Genomic DNA, 15,022 nt, shown 5'->3' with positions numbered 1-15,022 from the left:
GTAGTCCATAAGAAACGCTTATGAATTTCAGCTATAAGAAATGAGTGTGAATTTCAGTGATTTGCCTTATGGAAAATAATGTTGACAAAAAAATAATAAATCCATGCAGACTGGAACCGGAAAATCGACGTTGAGGTTAGGGCTAAAAGGAATGGTTAAAGGCGTATAAGAGCTACCTCAAATCATTCATAAGTCACGCTTATGAAATTCATATATGTTGTTCATAAGTCGAGCCTTATGAAATTCATAGGTCTATTTGCCTCAGTGTGTAGTTTTAAGAAATTTCTCATACAACTGATTAGAAGTGACTATCTCTCTGTGTTATTCTCATTGGCCGTGTTGCCATTCAAGGGGCTTGATGGAAGTGGAACCGGGCTCATTTTTTCAAGTCAGTTGAATTGGGTTGTTTAGGGGTATTGAGTTGAATACATATTCGTTATCTGCATTAAAAATGGAACCGATATCCAAAATTTCATCAATTTTTGTACATTGGAACTCTTTTAAATAAGTACGATTACATTAGCAAAAAAAACACCATCTTAGCGCCCCTTGGTGGGAATCTACGAGATCGATAAACATATCGCTGTGCTCAGAAAACGAAGCTCTATCAGATGATTCATAAAAATTGGTATATTTTTCAAAGTTAAACAACCCAATTCAAGTGACTTGTCTTGTCTAAACCAGCTTTAATACTGATTGGCGTTGACGGCTGTCTTTGACCCGGGCCTATCTTTTTACTACATAGCTGGGTGCTGTGGAGTCGTTCGATTTTGTTAATTGCAAGCGAATGGAAAAGTGCTTGAAAATTGTTTCAAGTTTAAAACTGTTAGACTCGTTCTCAGTTGATTTTCGCCAAAAGCACTGAGCCAGGAGTTTACTTACATATTTCGCCAAAGTATGTTTTACTGCAATTAAAAACTCAACTGAGTCATAAAAACTATGCTGGTTTTTAAAATTTCAGGCATAACATTTGATAACGGCACAAAAGCATTTGTAAACAAACTTTTTAATGCCCTTTACACGCGAACCAAAGTACGCCCACGCAAACCAACAAGATCATTGGATAGGGGCAACTATCACCTTTCCGAAAGTGGTTTGCGTGGGTGTACTTTGGTTCACGTGTAAAGAGCCTTAGAAAGTATGTTTACAAATGCTTTTGTGCCGTTATCAAATGTTATGCCTGATTTCATCTCTGAGTCTGCTGGTTTTTGTCTTTGAGCTTAAAATTAAGAATGTGCTATGAAAAAGTATGGTACAACCAACCGATGGAAACTAACGATTTTAAATTGGCACACTACTTGACTATAGTTGCTAGATTCATAGTCTGGCGGATAGAATCTCGGGAACCAATTGAACTGTCAAATAGGGGAATCAAAGAGCACATCAGCTATTGCGAACAAAACTTTGGAAACCGTTTTCTCGTGATTCAAGGTTCGCATACGCAAACTAACTCTATATTTGGGTTGGCAAAATTTTCCCCTATCCGATGATGCCGGTAATTTGCGTTCGATTGTCGAGGAAAGAATAATTAAAATTTAACATAAGCGCGGCAATAAACAATGTATTTGATCGTAAATTTGACGTGACTGATATCTGATAGTGGTGTTAAAATGCGTAGGCGAGCTACCAGTTACGTCCAATCGATGATAAAATGCATTGTTTACAAAAGCTGATACGTCCCTTCAAAAAGTAATCGAGATTACACGAAACGAAAATCAATTATTTTATTCATGTGTTTCACTTTTATACATTTTTGCCAAACATCAGCCTTATACATTCCATAAGACAAACCACATAGGTCCTATCGAGGGTCCTATAAGAATGCATAAAAGGTATGTGTGACCGCTTATACATTTCATTTGACACATGATCTTCATTAACTTTTTGCAAGGCGTCTGCTTATTAGTTGACTTATACATTTTATGAATAATTAGCAATAGAAATTTGCCAAAAGGTATAAGGAGATTTCTATCCGTGTAGAATTGATTTAGTGTAACCTTCGTTAGTTTTCATTTTGTGTGTATGTCGTGTACACATAGGCTTAACTAATGCATGAAACTTTTTGCTCCATGGGTATCTTGTACTAATCTGCGTGTTTCACTTCCTCTGTTGAAAATATTTTGACAGATCTCCGACCAACCATCAGAAGAAAATACTTTTGTACTTTCGACCGTCGACTGGTGTTTTCCGAAAAATGGCAGCGCTCATCAAAGGTTTAAAGTTAGCCAGCCAAATTTCCTCCAAAAATCCAGCCTTATTCGTGTTGGCTGCGCGAAACGCTCGTACGTATTATCAGCTTTGAAGTGATGTGAAAAATGCAATATTTAAGGTGCAATAATCGGCTGGAAAAATCGAACAATTGCTTACCGTTCATCTTTACGTAACATCAAGAATCGTTTGCTTGCTGCTGTCAAAGAATAATAAAGAATCGCTCCTGAACATGGATGATCCTTTTTGACTCATATTCACTCGGTTTTGTTTACGTTTCTAATCTTATTGTCACTTTTTATTACGGATACCCACAGACGGCTGGAACAAAGACTTCAAAGCGGGCAAATGTCCGGAAACGGATAAGGAGCGTGAAGCGGCTGCCCGGAAATATGGCCTCCATCCATCGGAATATCAACCTTACCCAAACGATGGCACCGGTATTGGAGATTATCCGAAATTGCCGGATGTGGCGGTAGAAGCGCGTGATCCCTACTATCCGTACGATTTTCCCGAACTGAAGAGAAATCTGCACGATACGGTATGGAATAGGTGGTGGGTTTTTTTGTTGGATCAACTAGTTTTGTGACGGTTTGTTTCATTTTAGCTCCATGCAGACACACCCCTCTGGTCCGAAGATCGTTTCGGTACCGCCGAACCGACACGCTTTTCGATGAAGTTTTACTGGCTATCGTTCACGGGTGTTTTGGCTGGATGTTTTGCCGTGTACTATTGGCTAGAAAATTACAGAATGTTCCGACCGGTGGTGGCCAAGCAGTATCCGCGCGATGGCACTCACTACTCATTCGAGACAAAGTGAACGGGTACTGAACGCAGTTTGTTTAGATGATTCGATTGCTGTGGGGGGGGAGAGTTGAATCAAGTTCTTTGAAATCGTTTAACTACATAACACTACCGATTGTTTCTAATAATAGTGCAACATGTCATTTGGATGGTTGATAAATTACACTGTAGGAGCCGGAAGAGTGCACTCGTGCACGCCATTCTGCCATGATGCTAAAATATGTAAATAAATTGGTGGAAAAGGAACATTTTATTTGAAAAAGCAGAGGATCGATGACAAAATAGTCCGTTTATTGGTGAAGTAACTACGCGATGCTGGATGTTCAAAAGTTAACAAGTCAACAATAATTAACAAAATTTCCCGAAGAAGCCCATTTGTGTGCAACGATGCCTGATTTATAGACTTTTATACACGAAAAAATTGGACACCATCGTTTTGAACCCTTGTTATTTTGATTATGATAATAATTTGTTTATCTGTTTGGATAGAAATTAGTTCCAAAAAAGTAACTAATTTTGCTAATGCGTAGCTCCACGTTATATGTATTATTATAATTTATTTATTTAAATGTTGTCGATTACAATTAGTTTGTTGGTCTAGAAAAAAAAACTTTCAAATTTACTTGAGGAAAGACAATGACAGAAGATTCACGTTTTATTTGATTTGATAATTTATGTATAAAATTAAAAAGAGTGACCACACCAGTCTTTTAATCTGGCATCATTGTTTGTGTGTCGCACTAAAACATTTTTTATGGCGAAATGAGTCGAAGCAACCTTGCTGACCAGGATGCGTTTGGAGCTTTTATACGAATTCCCTTTTCAAACTCATCAGATTTTTTTTCCGGAATAGTCCTCAAAGTTATTTTCAGAATTCCGTTTGAGAATTCACCAGGGCTATTCTGCGCGGCGTATGAGGTGAAGTGACAGTGAAGTGATGGTGAAGTGACAATTGTCACCTCGGGTGAGGTGACTCTCCATTTGATTTGCACGGAGAGTCACCTCACCCGAGGTGACAATTGTCACTTCACAAGTGAGAGCGTGTCACCTCACCTCACACGCCGCGCAGAATAGGCCTGCAAATTGAAATTTTGTTGTAATTAACCTTACTGGAATTCTACTCAGAAATTCTGAGTAAGATCTACCGATGAATTCTACTCATTATGGTATCCGCATTAACCGTGCGATCGAAAGAAGTTGAGATTGTAGTATTCACGATTACCGTAGGGTGAAATACGTTTAACGGAAAACAACGAAGCGGACTCGAGTCTGATCAGTCCGATTGGGTGATCTGTCACCGTTCGATAGGTGCAATGAAAGCGAAATGTGAAACGTTACTATCATACTGAAATCCGAACGGTGTAGTACGCATTTATTCTAGTATACTTTTAAATCACAGTACTATTTGCCTCAACATAATTAGTTAGTGAAGATATAAAACTCATCTACTACTTCTATTAGCTAGAAAATCTCCTTAGCATTCTAGTAGTAATCTTCCTATGAAACACTGTAAAAAATCTCCTTTGAAACTATCTTCAGAAAGAGAGAGGAAGACATCAACCAGCTTGTTACTAAAAATCTGAATAGCTAACATTCAACATATAAAAAAAAGCAATCTGCATTGAAAATCTCATGACAAAATTTAATCTTTTGGAATACATTATTCAATTCCTTTGATGTTCGTGTCAGAATTTTCTTGAAGTCGTGATCAAAATTCGCTGAGAAATGTCATTAATTTTCTGTTTTTGGAATTACCCTCAGAGTTTCGTTTTAATCATCCTCAGAAGTTCGTTTTGATATCTCAATAAAATTCTGCGAGACTTCTCACAATCCCTTTGGAATTCTCTTTAAAATTACTGTGTAATTCTACTTACAGCTTCCCTGCCAGGGTTACTTCCATTCATTTTGCATCTGTAATCCCCCATAGGATTCACCTTAAGCCATCTAATGACCTATGGAATTTTGCTCAGAATTACCGTGGAATTCTCCTCGGAATTGCTTAAAAATTCTTTCCGCGTAAGTGTTCGTTTCAGAATTCTCCCAATTCTCTTGGAAATTCTTGCTTTAAGTTCCATTATTTTGATTTCTGTTTTCAAAGCCCAAAGATTTCAATATTTCTATTAGTATTAAACATATATCCTTCTCTGGAAATTTTTGTGCGTTCGCCTGAAAATCGTAGTGACATTTCTTGCTGGCAGCACTGGTCTTGTTATATTGCTAATGACGTTGTAAAAGTTTAGTGCTGGCACCACTATAATTTTCTTCAAATTACAGATGAATAGAATTTTAGGTGTTTTCCAAGTCTGAAACTGTGTGCAGCCATGGAAAATCATTTGCATTCATTTCATACATTCATTTTCATTCATTTGCCTCTAACTTTTTTCATCAACAGCATTCTGCAAAATGATGTATAGAACCTTTGTAGGTTGTGTTATTAACTACAACTTTTGCTCATAACTCAAATCTGTATCTCTTATGCATCACAAACTAGAGCGGGCAGAACTTGTTACTGTTTTTCAGTGAATGTAAAATACATTCACTGAAAAACAGTAGTGGCTTCTGTTCGCTCTGGTTCGTCATGCATAAGAGATACGGATTTGACTTGTTAGCAAAAGTTGTAGTTAATAACACAACCTACAAAAGCTCTATACATCATTTTGCGGAATGCTGTTGAAGAAAAAAGTTAGAGGCAAATGAATGTAAATGAATGCACGAAATGAATGCGAATGATTTTCCATGCCTGACTGTGTGTGTGTGTGTGAGTACAATCCATCGCCCTCTGTACCGGCAGAGTTTTTATGGAAGAAACTTATCTGCATTTTCTGTATGTCGAATGTGCAAATATTTTTAGCCCTGGAGATGGAAGGTGACAGCTCTATCGTACATCAAACGACCCATTTCAAGAATGCCTGTTTCTGCACGTACATTCTGAGGTCATTTTCTGATACAATAAACCCCGCAAAAATACACAAGTCTATTCTCACTTCCAGAAAAAAAAACTTTTTATTCTGGCACGTATTTAGTTATAAAATGATTGGGATATATGTGAAGAATAAAATAAAAAGCAAGTGTACTTATCTGGTTGTTCCAATGTGATGAGTGAGTCTCCATCGTACCTTCAAATGTAAATTTGTTTTATGCATCTAAATTACCTTTGTTGTGATACATCCTTCAACGAAAACAATTTTTATTGTATCGCCCTGCTTTTCTGGGAGAACATTCGCGTCCCATGTCCATGGTCATCTTTAGGTCACCCAGCACTTGGAATGTGCACTCCGTCGGTTTTATATGCAAATTGCAAAAGAAAGAAAGAAAGAGATACATACAACCAGGATTAGTATTTTCATCGGATTCCCCAACTAACCATATTATCGCAAAGTGAGTATATACAAAGCTTTATTGCGACTATATGGTTACTTGGGTACCCATAGGCCATCAGAATGGTTCATCGGTTGCAAATTCAGGCATTTTTTTTTTTTAATTATGCGTTATGTTTCTCAATGTTTTGACTGTATCCTATTTTAGTTCAAAATTATACCTTCACTACCCAAACAGCATTGTACACCTTATGAAAGTTTCAAAACCTTCTTTAAGTTTAAATACTGGTGTAAACAACTCTTACAAAGTCAAAATTGCTGATTGGGTATTGCAACTACGGGTAATCATTGAAAGTACTTGCATTTTGCTCAGGCACTTTTGAGCAAACTGTAACCACCTTCTCATACTCGAAATGTGCCTCGACCAATCTGGCACAACGATGCCCTATACGCTCTCTGACCAAAGCGCAGGGTGTTTTCCAAGTCTGAAACTCGATCGAAAAAAAATGTAAAATATCACAAATTTTGAATATGATGGTTGACAATCAGCATAAATCAGAGTTTTCTGTGAAATTCAGGATAAATTAGGCTTATATTAGAATTATTAATCCAGCTTTCCATGCTCGGTAATGGCGGCCTGTTTGGATGAATAAATGTATCCTTCACTGTGCTTTTTGACACTAACTGGAGGGCGTATGTTGTTCCATTTTCTTCTGTTCCTGGAAGAGGGAAAGGGAGGGGTCAAATTCCGAACCTCCAGATTGCACAGTGAAGGATACATTTATTCATACAAACAGGCCGCCATTACCGAGCATGGAAAGCTGGATACACACTTAAATATTTTCGCCGAGATTCCAACAGCCGAGTAATTCTGCAATTTATTTGACTGAGATTCAGTAAAACAATTGCCGAGACTCAGAGCTAACAAATAACATTTTGCTGAGCTGTCAGCTAACAAACAGATATTTTGCAGAGATATCAGCAAAAGAGAATGCCGAGGTAATCGGCTTTTGGAGATTTTACCGAGCTAGATTAAGTGTGTAGAATTTAAAAAATATCAAGATATATGGCAACCCTGATTTTGTAAAAAAAAAACCATGTAGAAAACTCGATAGTGGTATAATTGTTAAACAGAAGAAAAGATAAAAAGTGGTAAAAGTTTAAGCATCGATGAGTATATTAATGTTTCCGTGCACATGTCCAGCATATACTCCCACATACAGCGGGCTAGTCGCCCACGGCTCGCCCCCGGACCGTAATTGTACAATTGTACACATCCGCTCGGCGGACGGGGCGGACTTGGGCGACTCGAACCTCGCGGCGCCGCTTGGTCCAATTTTGGTCGCCGGCGCGCCGGGGGCGACCATATTTGCAACATTTGGGCGCCTGAGGCGAAAACGATACCTGTCAAAAAACTGATCGTTTCGGCCATTTTGTCCGCCCCCAGGCGCCCCGGCGCGCTCCCGATTGTTCACCACCATTTTCTTTTTCAATGGGTTTTAAATTAATAAAAATGAAAACAGTTGAAGCATAAACATGACTTCATCAATAAATTTTATTTTTCATTTTCTTATAACTAACATATGTTTTTTTTATTAAATAGATCTTAACCTAACAATAATATCTTACAAGCTAAGTCAACCGCATCATGCGACACATCAAATTACATGAGAATTCAATTTATGGTTCAATGGAACTCAAATTTAGTTCCAAGAACCACTTTACCCTCATCCGGACACATTCCGGGTATCCCGGGGGAAGAGGCCAACATTTGATTAGGGTCAAACCCATCATGCGACACATCAAATTACATGAGAATTCAACGACTGGTTCAATGGAACTCAAATTTAGTTTCTAGAACCGCTTTGGCCAGATCGGACACATTCCGGGTGTCCCGGGGGAAGAAGCCAACATCTGATTAGGGTCAAACAAATCATGCGACACATCAAAATACATGAGAATTCAATTTCTGGTTCAATGGAACTCATATCTAGTTCCAAGAACCACTTTGGCCACATCCGGACAGATTCCGGGTGTCCCGGGGGAAGAGGTAAACATCTGATTAGGGTCAAACAAATCATGCGACACATCAAAATACATGAGAATTCAATTTCTGGTTCAAAGGAACTCAAATCTAGTTCCAAGAACCACTTTGGCCACATCCGGACATATTCCGGGTGTCCCGGGGGATGAGGCCAACATCTGATTAGGGTCAAACAAATCATGCGACACATCAAAATACATGAGAATTCAATTTATGGTTCAAAGGAACTCATATCTAGTTCCAAGAACCACTTTGGCCACATCCGGACACATTCCAGGTGTCCCGGGGGAAGAGGCCAACATCTGATTAGGGTGAAGCCCATCATGCGACACATCAAAATCCATGAGAATTCAATTTCTGGTTCAATGAAACTCAAATCTAGTTCCAAGAACCACTTTAGCCACATCCGGACATATTCCGGGTGTCCCGGGGGAAGAGGCCAACATCTGATTAGGGTGAAACCCATCATGCAACACATCAAAATACATGAGAATTCAATTTCTGGTTCAATGAAACTCAAATCTAGTTCCAAGAACCACTTTGGTCACATCCGGACATATTCCGGGTGTCCCGGGGGAAGAGGCCAACATCTGATTAGGGTGAAACCCATCATGCGACACATCAAAATACATGAGAATTCAATTTCTGGTTCAATGGAACTAAAATTTAGTTCCTAGAACCACTTTGGCCACATCTGGACATATTCCGGGTGTCCCGGGGGAAGAGGCCAACATCTGATTAGGGTCAAACCCATCATGCGACACATCAAATTACATGAGAATTCAACGACTGGTTTAATGGAACTCAAATCTAGTTCCTAGAACCACTTTGGCCACATCCGGACACATTCCGGGTGTCCCGGGGGAAGAGGCCAACATCTGATTATGGCCAAACCCATCATGCGACTCATCAAAATACATCAGAATTCAATTTCTGGTTCAATGGAACTCAAACCACTACAAGAACCAGAACAAGAACCACTTTGGCCACATCCGGACATATTCCGGGTGTCCCGGGGGAACCCGATTAAAAATTTACGTTTGCCTAACGTTTGATGTCTACATCAGCATCGAAATAAAATATATTCCTGGCATCAAACATTAGAAAACATTGCTATTTAGATGTAACGTGAAATAAAATTTTGCTATTCAAATGTTGTTCTGACGTCGAGAATTTTAATCGAATTTTTATTTTTTAGATGATTTTAGACGTACAAAACGTTAAAATTTAACGTTCTTCGGGTGTTTTCAAATGTAGATGCTCCCTGATGTTGTAAAATGTACAAGACATTAAAACAAAATGATTTTCGGGTGTTTTAAATTGTACTAAGAACTTATTGTTTTCGGATGTTTTCAAATGTGCAAAATATTAAAATCTAACCTTTTCAAATGCTTTCAACCATACAACACATTAGAATTACAAACATGATTTTGTAAACAGTACACACCATTGTTGTTAGATAACGTTATAGAAATGCATACATAATAGTCATAGCTAAAGCTCCCGTTCCCCACCAGTCAGTTAACTGACCTTAGCTAACCTAATATCATTGTAGCAACTCTCTATGCGGCATTGGAACCATGCCATCAGCGCGCTAAGAGTTATTAGACTACTGACATAGGCGCCAATTCGTGGATGACGAGGCACTAGGTGACGTTACAGCGAACTTGACGATTGTTGTATCATTTTTTAACGTACTACCAGACAATGATGCGTAGTGTTTACATGATCAAGTTTCCAACTCTACTACAATCTACAATCTACAATCAACTGGAAATCGATATCCGACGCCATTTTTAAATCAAATATGGGATATATTGTCATATACCGTTGATACCATTGACATCGATATGGGTATTTTTGGAATCGGGGTGACGTGTAGATATAGGAAATCGATATCCGACGCTACTTTGAAATCCAAGGTGGAGGATTCCTGTTGCAGAAAAAGTGTCAAATATCCATAAATATGGGTATTTTTAGAATCGGGGTAATGACTGAAGGCCGCTAATCAATATCCGATAAGATTTTGAAATTAAAGATGGCGGCTTCTGGTTTAAGAAAAATTGGGAATGCTGTCAATTATCTATAAAATGGGTATTTTTGGGATCGGCTGACGTCTAGAGATTGGAAATAGGCATACGACGCCATTTTGAATTCCGAGATCCAAGAAGAGATTGGGAATTACTATCAAATATCAATCAATATGGGATTTTTTTAAGGTTTTTGGAGGTTGTCGTCTAGAGAAAATCGATATCCAATGCCATTTTGAAATCAAATGTGGCGGCTTCCAGTTTCATGAAAAGTGAAAAATAATTTCAAAAGTCCATAAATATGGGTATTTTTGGAATTTGGTTCACGAATAGAGGCCAAAAATCAATTTTAACATAACTTTAACCTAACATTTACTTCCCAACAAACAATTGCCTATTGAAGAAACGACTTCTTGACGATTTTATATCACTTCATGCTTAATAATACTTGTACTATTTTAAATATTAACTTCTGTTCAGGCTTTGTTCACACAAATATGGAGAATTTATTCAACTACAACATCGAAGTATTTGGTGTTGAATAAGGTATGTCGAGAAGCTTTTCTTCGACTTACAAAAATTGTAACAGAGCTTATTCGATCAAATTTTTGATTATTCAGCGTTAATTAGACATCATAACTTCCTTAAACAGCGATGATATAAAGGTGTATATAGACGCTTGATTATTATGTGAAATAATGTTTCATTAGACACTATTCTACATTTATTAAACGATTATAAAATTACGGGATAATTTAACTTAAACTTAACTTAAACTTAAGTTAAACTTAACTTAACTTCAACTAAATTTTAACTTAACTTTAAATAAACTTTAACATAAGCTTTACTTAATTTTAACATAACTTAAATTTTAACATAACTTTAACCTAACTTTAACTTAACTTTAACTTAACTTTAAATTTTAACTTAAATTAAACATAACTTTAACATTAACATAACTTTAACTTAAACCGAACATTAACTTAACATATCTTTAACTTAACGTAATTAAATTAACATAACTTTATCCTAAAATTAACTGAACTTTAACTTAACTTAAGCATTAACTTTAACTTTAACATAACTTTAACTTTAACATAACTTTAACTTTAACATAACGTTAACTTAAATTAAACTTAACTTTAACTTAACTTTAACTTAACTTTAACTTAAATTTTAACATAATTTTAACTTTATTTAACTCAACTTTAACTCAACTTTAACTTAACTTTAACTTAACTTTAACTTAACTTTAACTTAACTTTAACTTAATTTTAACTTATTTTAACTCAACTTTAACTCAACTTTAACTTAACTTTAATTTAACTATAACTTAATTTTAACTTAACTTTAACTTAACTTTAACTTAACTTAAATTTAACTTAACTTTAACTTAACTTTAACTTAACTTTAACTTAACTTAACTTTAACCTAACTTTTACTTAACTTTAACTTAACTTTAACTTATCTTTAACTTAACTTTAACTTAACTTTAACTTAACTTTAACTTAACTTTAACTTAACTTAACTTAAACTTAACTTAACTTAAACTTAACTTTAACTTAACTTTAACTTAACTTTTACTTAATTTTAACTTAACTTTAACTTAACTTTAACTTAACTTTAACTTAAATTTAACTTAACTTTAACTTAACTTTAACTTAAATTTTAACTTAATTTTAACTTAATTTGACTCAACTTTAACTCAACTTTAACTTAACTTTAACTTAACTTTAACTTAACTTTAACTTAACTTTAACTTAACTTTAACTTAACTTTAACTTAACTTTAACTTAATTTTAACTTAACTTTAACTTAACTTTAACTCAACTTTAACTCAACTTCAACTTAACTTTAACTTAATTTTAACTTAACTTTAACTTAACTTTAACTTAACATATACTTAACTTTAACTGAACTTTAACTTAACTTTAACTTAAATTAAATTAACTTAACTTAACTTTAACTTAACTTTAACTTAACTTTTACTTAACTTTAACTTAACTTTAACTTAACTTTAACTTAACTTTAACTAAACTTTAACTTAACTTTAACTTAACTTAACTTTAACTTAACTTAACTTTAACTTAACTTTAACTAAACTTTAACTTAACTTTAACATTAACATAATTTTAACTTAACTTTAGTTTTTACATACTTAATTTTAACGTAACTTAAAAATAACCTTAACTTTAACATTTACTTAATTTTAATAAAACTTTTCCTTAACTTTGTAACACAAACTTTACCTTAACCTTTAACATAAACATCGGGATCCGGCATGCGTTGCATCAGTAAGGATGCTTAACTCAGCCGGGTTCCTCCAGCGGATCAATTTTGGAAAATAATTACATCAAAATTGATCCGCTGGAGGAATCCGGATGAGTTGATGCGTTGCAGTTGAGTTAACTTTAATATAATTTTAACATAGCTGTATTATAAGTTTAATTTACCTACACATAACTTTAACTTAATTTTACATTAACTTTAACTTACTTCTCAATCGGGTTCCGGCATCGGATTCTTATCGGAATCCGGCATCGCATTCCCTATTCGAATCCAGCATCTGATGTCCTAATGTTGTAATCCAGCAGGATGTCCTTGAAAAGAAAACAAAATAAAAATTATTGTACATACTGTGCATCACTTACGAAAATCACAAACAGTTCATTTACCACCAAAGGAATTTCTTCGGATGCCGTATTGGGATCCCGCTTCGGATTCCCAATGTCCACGTATGTCCGGATGTCCTGAAAAACAAAATTTTTGAAACATTATTTCACTGTGAATCACAAACACATTACAGTTCACATTTCCATCATTTAAAAAAAATCACATTTTCAACGCGTATCAGGAATGCTGGAATCCAGATTTCTATGAAAATTTATCTTACCTCTTGACACGATTAACGTCTATCCAGCAAAATGTTCAGCTGCACCAACCGATTCTCACTCCCGGAACTGGACATCGGAGGCAAAATAAAATGTTTCCCGTCACGACCCGACCGAACTGACGTGCGAGATTTGTAAAATGGCTGTCAGCGTAATCAGCCTTCGCAAAACAAAAACGCAAAAAAATTGCTAAGTTCCATCCGCCATTTGGTCGCCTGGCGGATGAAATTACTCTAACGGGGCGAGTCGCCCTTCGTCCGCATCCCGGAGCGCCATTTGGTCGCCCGGCGGATGAAATTACTCTAGCAGGGCGAGTCGCCCTTCGTCCGCATCCCGGAGCGCCATTTGGTCGCCCGGCGGATGAAATTACTCTAGCGGGGCGAGTCGCCCTTCGTCCGCATCCCGGACAAAGGGCGAACGATCAGTCTTCAAGTCGCTCAATGTCAAATGACGTCACTTTTTCGCCGGCAATTCGTGTGGGCTGCAGTGCACACAGAGTCAGCGTTGCCAGATATACCGATTTATCGGTATTTTTACCGATTTCCGAACTAAATACCGATATACAGATAACGTTCCTAAGATTGCCGATTTTTGAGGTTTTATACCGATTTTTTAAACAATCAAATGATTATTTGAGTAAGTTTCGATAAATTAAAGAATGTTTCAATAACTTCTGTTGAAATTCAACCAGCGAACTCCTGTGACCTTAAGGAAACATCATAGATATTTTGGATACATCACAAGTCCAAAGAATTCTGGAAAATTTAATGGTTTTCAGGACAGTTCCATTAGTTTCAGGAGAATTGAGACTATTGAGAGAACTTTAGGAAGCTCCGAGAACATCAGAACAGATCAATAAATTTCAAGAAAATCGCTGAAATTTAAAGGAGTTCCGAGAAACTCAGGCAATTTCCGAAAACTTCAGCAATGTTCCGAGGGGCTCATGCAAATTTAAAAAAACGTAGGGGAAGTTACATGAACATTAGCACATTGTGAGAACATTTTATGGAAAGTTCCATGCTTATTAATGGCAGTGTCGATAACTTTTAAAAATTAGAAAAATCAGGAAGATCAGAGAACTTTAATGCTAATGTTACAATAAATTCAAAAAAAATGTGAGAGCGCCTAAGAAATTTCGTAATCTTCAAGAAATTCTAGAGACCTTCAAAGTTGATTAGAGATATTCCGGTAGTCTCATCATAATCCAAGTATTTCAAAGATGATCAGAGTACTTCAAAACAGCCCTATTCAATTAAGGAACATTACAATAACTTTAAAGGAATTCCGAGGAATTATGGAATATTCCTAAGTACATTTTAGGAATGTTCCAAAAACTTCAGGGGCATTGCGGGGTCTTCAGCAGTGTTGGAAAAGTTCGCGATATTTCACGAAGTTCTCCAAGGGAAAAGTTCGCGAGTCAGAGTGAGTTTTCGGGAACTTTTCCATCACTGGTCTTCAGGGATGTTTTATGACCATTTGGAAAATTTTCTGGATCATTAGAACATCCCCAAGAGCTCTTTCTTCCGGAATTATGTCCTTGTTTGTTTCGACTGTTCCGTTAGCGCTCTGGCTTCCAACTTCCTCCAGATTTTTTTTCCAATCTACATTAAGAAGTTTCTGCCAGCGTCTCCAGGAAGTTTCTTCCGTCTTCTCCAGGAAGTTCAATTAAACTTCTCCCAGAAATTTCTTTAGTACAGTTCTGGAATTTTGTCCAGTTGGTTTTTTTAC

The 15,022-nt window shown here is 36.4% G+C and overlaps 2 protein-coding genes across 2 annotated transcripts in view; one reads left to right on the top strand and one right to left on the bottom strand.

Annotated features, from left to right (window-relative positions):
* The window catches only part of DAAM (disheveled-associated activator of morphogenesis-like protein), a 306,234-nt gene that overhangs the window by 15,019 nt on the left and 276,193 nt on the right, over window positions 1-15,022 (bottom strand). The gene's annotated exons all lie outside the window — the stretch shown is intronic.
* On the top strand, window positions 2,156-3,258 carry ND-ASHI (NADH:ubiquinone oxidoreductase subunit ASHI). The gene is made up of 3 exons (XM_065226221.1): window positions 2,156-2,282; window positions 2,526-2,749; window positions 2,816-3,258. Exons 1-3 carry the CDS (start codon window positions 2,195-2,197, stop codon window positions 3,026-3,028), a joined length of 525 nt encoding a protein of 174 aa, XP_065082293.1. The 5' UTR covers window positions 2,156-2,194; the 3' UTR covers window positions 3,029-3,258.

The sequence above is a fragment of the Ochlerotatus camptorhynchus genome, unplaced genomic scaffold, assembly GCF_037179485.1.
Source record: "Ochlerotatus camptorhynchus isolate MF236.1 unplaced genomic scaffold, CSIRO-AGI_Acam_v1.1 ptg000247l, whole genome shotgun sequence".
NCBI classification, from domain to species: domain Eukaryota; kingdom Metazoa; phylum Arthropoda; class Insecta; order Diptera; family Culicidae; genus Ochlerotatus; species Ochlerotatus camptorhynchus.
This window is presented reverse-complemented; position numbering and strand designations above follow the sequence as displayed.

Coding starts and splice junctions, on each gene's coding strand:
- ND-ASHI (XM_065226221.1), top strand. CDS start 2,195: ATGGCAGCGCTCATCAAAGGTTTAAAGTTAGCCAGCCAAATTTCCTCC. Junction 2,283..2,525: donor GTTGGCTGCGCGAAACGCTC/GTACGTATTATC, acceptor GGATACCCACAG/ACGGCTGGAACAAAGACTTC. Junction 2,750..2,815: donor AGAGAAATCTGCACGATACG/GTATGGAATAGG, acceptor GTTTCATTTTAG/CTCCATGCAGACACACCCCT.